This window comes from Anoplopoma fimbria, chromosome 20, assembly GCF_027596085.1.
Source record: "Anoplopoma fimbria isolate UVic2021 breed Golden Eagle Sablefish chromosome 20, Afim_UVic_2022, whole genome shotgun sequence".
NCBI lineage: Eukaryota > Metazoa > Chordata > Actinopteri > Perciformes > Anoplopomatidae > Anoplopoma > Anoplopoma fimbria.
In genome coordinates, this window is record NC_072468.1 from 23,891,336 (window position 1) to 23,899,760 (window position 8,425).

Genomic DNA, 8,425 nt, shown 5'->3' on the forward strand with positions numbered 1-8,425 from the left:
ACTGACTGCATAATGTTGACATCCACTCAGGTCTGAAGATGATGTAAATGTGGTAATAAAAGAGAAAAGCACTCGTAAACAATGTGTGTCATGAATGTAGCTGCAGCTTGAGATTTACACTTCTTTGCTTTCTTTCCGAGAGCTACATGAGTTAAAAAATAAACCTACCAGCACTATAGAGCTGACAAATCAACACATTAACTTGTTCGTTTGGCCAGGCTATCTGATACCTCATGCTTACAGTCTTTATGCTAAGCTAAGCTAACTAGCTGCTTCTTTTGACATCATATTTAGAGTAGCCTACAGACCTGAGTGGTATCAATCTTCTCATCTTACTAAGAAAATAAGTATATTTCCAAAAAATATTGAAGCTTTTCTTTTAAACATGTGGGGATAAAAACATTTTAAAGTCCTTTTTGAGTTTCATAGGCTCTTAAAATAAATGTAATAATTATGTTGCAATTAACATATCATCAAAGGCTGGTGGATTCGAGGAAAAACATTTACCTTCTAGTAACCCAAACTAAGAAAAACTCTCTTCTTTGTAATGTGTTTATTTTAGAATCCATACTCCAAATATGTTTTGGGTTTATATGACTTTCAGGATATTTGAGATTTAACATTCACTGTTTGTTTTGTTTTTGATCAGATATCAAGGTTTCCAGATCTACAGATGATTTCATGTCATGTCTTTTTATATGTAGATCAAACAAAGCTAAATTATCTCTACTACTGTGATCTGCGAGTAATTACTTTTGTTCAGACTTTGATAGAGGAAAAGGTTGAGTTTTTTGTGAGGGTGTGTCACAGTTTTCTCATCCAATCTGTGTCGTTCAAAGTTAATCTTTCAGCTGTAGATCAAACTGTTCTGATTTGCATTAACATAGAAAAACAGCCTCGAACGCAACTGTAGTAGTCAAACACTGAAGAGGACAGAAGCTCATGCATGCAGGCTTATGCAACTGAAGACGTTTTACATTTGGTAAGTGGGCATCTTCGTAAATATGTAGCTTCATATATTATATATCTGACATTCTTCAGTGCAAATTGTTTAAAGGAGAACATCATTTTGTGCAGCTTGACATGAATTTATGACTTAAGGATTTCTTATTCTGTACTTTCTCTTCTGAGAGCAACATAAATATTAAAATTTGTGGTAGGAGCTTGTAGTGGAAAAAATGGAAAAAGAGGGGAAAAAAGACTTTGATTAATAAATAAAGTATATAATTGTCTACATGTTTTGCCCAAAACAAAAATAAAAAGGTAAACATAAAGAGAAGTCAGGTCTGAAAGTACAATACTTATCTTGCCTTGAGGTGAGGTATATATTCAGGTTTTGTACAGCATATGAGCTAAAGAAGCTTCACCACGTTTCTGTAATCGATTAGGAGGACGATCCTGTTCATATTTTGACTGCAAAGTGAGAAAATCAGTAAAATCTCTTCGAGCCAAATGTGTATACACCTGTCAAAATGTCCGTTTAGGTCAGCTGTTGGTAATATAAGTATCAACTAGTGGTGGAAAAGTACATTTACTCAAGTGCCGTACTAATGTACAATTCTAAGGTACTTCCACATGAGTATTTCCATTTTAAGCTATGTTATACTTCCACTCCGCTACATTTTGGAAGCCAATATTGTCCTTTGTTACTTCACTACTTTTATTTGATAGGTACTTTGCAGATTTAGATTAACAATACAAAATATAATCAACACATAAAGTATGATGTAATATAGAGATAAGACTTTATTGGTTTATTGTTAAAAAATAATAAAATAATTTAAATTCAATATTATATCTTAATAATGAAATTAGCCATTCAGGACAAAATTTACATTTCCTTTTGGTATATTTAGCATATTTTGATACGGATACCTGTGTACTTTACTTATAAAAACTGTTGTATTGCTACTTTTACTTCACTAAAAAAATCTAAATACTACTTCTAACCACTGGTGTCAGGCTAATAAAATATAGAGAATTTGTTTGACTCAGCAAAGCAAAGGATCTCATTAAAATGTATTTTATATGTGCGAATGCTCTCATGTTCTTTCGTCTAGTTAATCAAAGTCAGCATGGACGCGGCCGTGTTGAAGATACTCCTGCTCACAGGTGAGACGTGATTTGTGTGCTGATAGCTTATCGGAATTAAACATTGCTTAGTCTAAAACTTTCCAATTGTGAGGTGTATGGGTATTTGTACATATGTGTACATCACTGCAAAATGTTATAATAATATTTAAAATTTTCAACTTTTGTTTTTTACAAATTGTTACAAAAAGTTAAAAGTGTCAAAACAAATCAAAGATATACTTTCTTTCAACAAATCCACTTCCCTCCTTAGGTTTCGGCGTCCACTCCTCTTCAAATCCATACGTCTTCTACTTGATCCAAGAGAATAAAACTTGGGATGAAGCCCAACTCCACTGCGACTCACACTACATTACAATTGCTCAAATACAGAACACCGAAGAAGCCAGTGTCATTGAGAACATCACAACTGGGGGGTACACGAGCAAGGCCTGGATAGGACTGTATTCATATGGCTCAGAATGGACCTTGGTTGACCAAAATCCAGCAACATATTTTCATTGGAGAAATAGTCAACGAGAAGAGTTCTGTGCGGCTACGGGCGATGACGGATTCTGGTCAACTGCTAGCTGCTCAGATCTGAAGGCATATGTTTGTCATGATGGGGGTTGGTACAGTCTTTGCATTCTAGAATTTTACATTCCGGTTATCAGTTGTCTGCATTTCCGAGGGGACTATACTTTTCACTCCATGATTTTTTTTTATTCATTTACTTGGAAATAAACTCAAAAACATAGTTTATTTACGCCACAAAACCATAAATACCTAATCGAACGGGATGAGCAAGCTAGCTGCATCAACAATATAAAATAAGACACAACTTAAATTATCACGATGTACATATTTGTGCCAAAGACGCTCAGTATAAATAGTAAGAAATATCATTACACAGCACATAGCAGAAGATATGCAATATTTGCTGCCTGCTAAATGTGGCACAGCTTATTTTTCACAAGCTACTTGATCCAAAATTTGTTTAATTAAAATTGTTATATATAATCAGTGGTGGAAGAAAAACTCAGATCTTTAACTTAACTAAAAGTAGCAATACCTCAGTGTAAAATCATGCATTCAAAAGTACAAAAAGTGTAGCATCAAAATAAACTTAAAGTACCAAAAATAGAAGTACTCAATATGCAGAATGCCTATTTCAGAAAAATACACATATATTATATCACTGGATTAAGGTAAACTATGTATTCATTAGTCAGTTTAATGTTGCAGCTGGTGAAGGTGATGCTAATTCCAACTACTTTATAAACTGCTAGGTAGCTTAATCAGTTTTCTTTATTTGTATTAATAATTTGACTAAGTTGCTTGTAAATAATGTCAAATAAATGTAGTGGAGTAAAAAGTACAATCTCTGTCTCCAAACTGTAAGCATGTAGCAGTATAAAGTAGCTAAAAAATGGAAATACTCATGTACAGTTCCTCATAAGAATTACGATACCTGAGTAAATGTATATACTACTATATTATATCTATTATGGGATATGATAATGTGAATGAAAGTGAAAGTTTAATTAGGAAAATGCAAAATTGGCTGAAATTGACGATGCAATCCACTGATGATTTTACTCGAAAACCTTTTTTAACTTTTCACCCATGATTGTACCGTTGTTTTATTCAGTGTAATATCTTCCCTCATTATTAATGTTTGGCAATGGTGGCTTGTCATCAAGTGACTCATGCAATTAATATTAATTAGCAACAGCACAACTGATACTCTACTTTGGACGTCAGTGTCCATTGTAATGTACTACGGCCTAATACTCGTTTAGTTTTCGCTGACGTACTAGCTGTGATCATGGTACCTTTGAAAACACATGTTCAACTATTTCTTATTCTTGATCGTCTTTATCTCAACAGGTGCAGAGTACTATGTTATTCAGAATCAAAAGACTTGGAATGACGCCAAAACTGCCTGTGAAGCCAGAGGGGACACTCTGGTCTCTATCGGTAATGAAAGCATAAACTCTGATGTCAAGAGCTTGACCTTACCAGTAGATGGAGCGTGGATCGGCCTCTCAAAACGAAAACTCTGGTATTGGTGGAGTCCCGGAGAAAACAACTACTTCACGAACTGGGAGAGTGGACAACCTGACAACCTGAACGGGATGGACAGTTGTGCAGCCGTAATGTTGACAAATGGAAGATGGACAGAAGAGCATTGCGACACCAAATACCCTTTCTTCTGCATCGGAGGTGTGAATCAGGCAAACATTTCCCCCGATGAAAGCTTTCTGTTAGAAGACAGACGAGACATAGAATGTAAGATGTATTGATCCAATTGCATGTTGAGTCGGCCAAAGTAGAAACTGAAGCTGTAATTCTGTTGCTAGGCGCCCATTGCTGTAGTTGCCTGTGGGGGGTTGCCAAATTCTGGGAATATTCAAGGTGAAAATTTTTCCATGAGAAATAAGAGGAATAAAATGTGTATATATAGGGGTTATTTCTTTAGATTGTATTGACCATGTCGTATGCAGATAAAAATAACTTTTATTATCTTAAGCAGACAAAATATGAATCCTGCTAATAGAACTGAACAATCTTAAATTAAGATGAGTTGAATTTGACTAATTAAATATTTTATTGAACTTTCGTTGAACAATAACACAAAAGCATTTCCTCAAATAAAAGCACTTCTCTCCAAAATTATTATAGATTTATGTAGATTTTTAAATTGAAATTGCGTACATCTTCCAAATTTCTCAAGCTTAACTTCGCTTGGAAAACTTTATGGGAACCCTTTGCAACCCGACACCTTTAAATTTGTGGTTTGTAAAAAATGTATTGTTTTCCATTCCAAACCACAGTGGCTCATGCTAATCATGCTTACCAACTACTGATACAAACTGATGCTGCTGCTGGCCATATCTGGGACTGCGACTAACAACTATTCTCATTATCAATTGAATATTTAAGTGATTTATTATTTGTTCTATAAAATGACAGAAAACTGTGTCACAACATGATCTTGTTCGACCAGCAGTCCAAAACTATATGTTCAAACATGGTCCACACACAACGCAAACGCAGATTCTTCAGGCAATGCAAAAAAGCAATTTCACACATTCTGGAGAGTGTCACCTGAAAAAATGACACATGCAGTCTGAACGTTGCAGCTAGGGGGCGCCGTAACATGAAAACAACAGGAGAAAACTGAATCCTTCTGTTTGGATTCACTTCTGGTCCAAAAAAACAGAAGCTGACCGGTATGACGAAGCAGTGAACATGCATCGGCACATGTGATTTGTTTGTTTACTACTGTGGTCATGAAAACACTCTGATTAGCTCTATATCGCCTCCTTGAGGACATTTGTTGGCTCCACTGGTTCGTACATGTGTGCACATTGAGTATGTTCACCATGTTTGCCGCAGGTCATATTTGTGCCCTGAGATCAGCAGTAACTTCTCACAAATGATGAGAGGGAACTGTAGAATCTTGGATTATAAAATTAAACGATTAAAGGCACAGTGTGTAGGATTTGGTGGCCTTTTATCAAAAGTAGTCCCCAGTTTATCATCTTTGTTTTAGAGCAACTTTTTGCTTGGCTGTTATAAAACACAGATCTCTGAAACGTCTGCCTGCTGTTTTTGACCCTGTGCAGTTTACCAAGGACGGAAAACCGTGGTGAGGATGAAGTTCGCGTCCAGCACAAACATGGAAGATCCAGCCTACAGTGCCAACCTGCTGCAGCAGGTATAGTCAGTGTGTGTGTACTTCATATATATTTATGTATCTTTGTGAGGACTATGAGTTTTTGAACTGCAGAGTGAGGACATTTTTGAAAAGTGAGGACATTTTGACCGGTCCCTGCTTCTTCAAAGGTCTGTTTGATGGTTCAGACTTGTTTAAAGGCTCAGGTTAGAATTAGGTTTAGTTTAAGGTTGAGTGTGTGTGTGTGTGTGTGTGTGTGTGTGTGTGTGTGTGTGTGTGTGTGTGTGTGTGTGTGTGTGTGTGTGTGTGTGTGTGTGTGTGTGTGTGTGTGTGTGTGTGTGTGTGTGCCTACGTCTGTGTGCAAAGAAGATCAAAATTAATTAATAAGTACCATCACTCTTCTTCCTTAGTTGAGTGCAGCACTTGCTAAGCAGGGTGTGACTGACTTCAAACTGACCTGGAAAAAACCTCCAGTGAAGACACAAGTGAGCAGTGAAAGCAGTACAAGGTACACACACACACAACACACACACACACACACACACACACACACACACACACACACACACACACACACACACAGACACGAGAACAGGGACAAACGCATATTGAATCTTGTGTAAATACGCAAAAATGCTTTTATCTTTCTGTTTAGATGCTTGATGAATCTGTGAGAGCAACTCCCAGAAAGATGCACGACAGCACAGGTCATGCAATGAAGTAACGCTCCAGTTACTCTGGAAACCAAAAATACATTAACGTTTGTGCCTTTTAAGTTAAAGACTGGTATCATCGCAGCTTAGCCTCGCCTTATAAATGTTATATTTTCTGTGTGTCAGCTTTCACACTGAATAAATGCTGATTTTAGTTGTAAATTAATTTCCATTGGGCCAGCGTGTTTTACACATTGTGTGTAACTTGGAGTTAATGTTGTTTTATATGGGTACCAATTTATAATCTAATAAGAAATATTTATTATTTTCGCTACCCATAATACTGAATGTTGTTGTCATTTATCTATTTTTCATGATCTTGCACTGCTGTTATTGTTCATACTCGTAACGCTTTAGTTGTAAAGGGATTTATAAATGACAATCAATAAATACATATGTTGCACACTCGGACAATAAGGGACTTCCAGGCGTGCATAAGTTCTTAAATAATAGTTTTACTGAAAGTACAGAAACACATTCACTTCAGCGCTGACTGCACCCTGCAGGTGGCTTTTTTCAACTGACGCAAGCGTTACGTTGCTCTCTCTTCTCACCCGAAGGACCCCCAAGCTGCCCGAAGCGCCAGCATGAGCTCCACTCACTGCAACCCAACATTAACCCATTAATCACTGCAGTTGCCAATGCAGGTGAACACATGCCAGGTGATGACCAAACAAATCAATCAGCAAACAATAAAAATAATAAATACATCAGAATATGGGGGTGTCCATGTCCAGCTACCACTATCATGTCCAACATTACTGTGGGCCCCACACATACATTAAAAAGAGAATAATTTGAGGATAATTCTGGTAGTATAATATTAATTTCTTATTGTTAACAAATGAAAAGAACATGACTAAATTGGAAGTGTTGTCTGTGTGTTGACTGAAATAAAAAAAAGGATTGAACAGCCTCTTGCGCCACAATCTAATCTTGTAGTGATAGGCGGTACAATGAGCGGTTGAAAGGATATAAACATTTCTAAAACTCTATGTTTATACCTAAAAACGTATGTAAAAACCTGTGGAACTAACAGTAGCACACATTAACTAGCATTAGCATTGCTGTTCTACGCTAGCTACTGAATGTAAGCACATGCTGCTTTTGCATTGTTAAGGTTGTAACAGTGAATAAAGACTTAACCGGCTTTACAGGAACAGTGTTCATAATTCCACTGTCTTCTGTCTCGATCAGGTGATGTGGTGGTTCATGTTAACGCTGTGATCTGGAGCTTTAGCTTCTTTATCATTTTTAGCGTTTTCTCTGCTGAAAAAGTTTAACATCCAAATAAATATATATATATTTAAAAAACATATTTTAGACCCTTCTATCTGCTGCTTTCTGAAATCCCTTTTTTGTTATTTTCCCAAGAATTTGTGACAGTTAGTCAGTTAGTGACAATGTGGTCTCCATGGTAATGTAGTTCTGACAGCTTGATGGAGGTTTAGAGAAAAGGACAAATTGGTACAAAATACATTATGACTAATATTAGTGTTTTAGTGGGTAAGAGGAAATATTAAATATAATATGAAATATACTCTACTTTTGTAAACTAAAAGTTTGACTTTTTAATAACATCTAAGGCATTTTAAGACCTTCAAAGATCTTTACCTTTCAATTATATTTAAAGTTTTATACAATCATTTATATTTAATTCAATAAAAGTTCAGAACAATCAAAAAAGCTGAGTCACACACTTTAGTGTTATAAAATGACTTATATAACTGCTAATTGTTTGAACTGAAGTTGTAAATGAGATTCAATTCAATTCAGTTTATTTTGTATAGCCCAGAATCACAAATTACAAATTTGCCTCAGAGGGCTTTACAATCTGTGCACATGCGACACCCTCTGTCCTTCCCTCACATCGGCACAGGAAAAACTCCCCTAAAAAAACCTTTAACAGGGAGAAAAAAGGAAGAAACCTCTGGGAGAACGACAGAGGAGGGATCCTTCT

General features: G+C 36.1%; 1 protein-coding gene across 2 annotated transcripts; it reads left to right on the plus strand.

Moving 5' to 3' along the window:
• The first annotated feature begins 892 nt into the window (after positions 1-892).
• Positions 893-6,637, plus strand: LOC129109747 (macrophage mannose receptor 1-like). 2 transcript variants are annotated; one of them, XM_054621870.1, is made up of 7 exons: positions 893-982; positions 2,061-2,112; positions 2,345-2,698; positions 3,961-4,362; positions 5,703-5,794; positions 6,163-6,260; positions 6,408-6,637. In XM_054621870.1, exons 1-7 carry the CDS (start codon positions 947-949, stop codon positions 6,424-6,426), a joined length of 1,053 nt encoding a protein of 350 aa, XP_054477845.1. In that variant the 5' UTR covers positions 893-946; the 3' UTR covers positions 6,427-6,637. The 2 variants fall into 2 exon arrangements, with proteins under 2 accessions (XP_054477845.1, XP_054477846.1); XM_054621871.1 differs by having other exon boundaries at positions 3,961-4,296.
• The last annotated feature ends 1,788 nt before the right edge of the window (positions 6,638-8,425 follow it).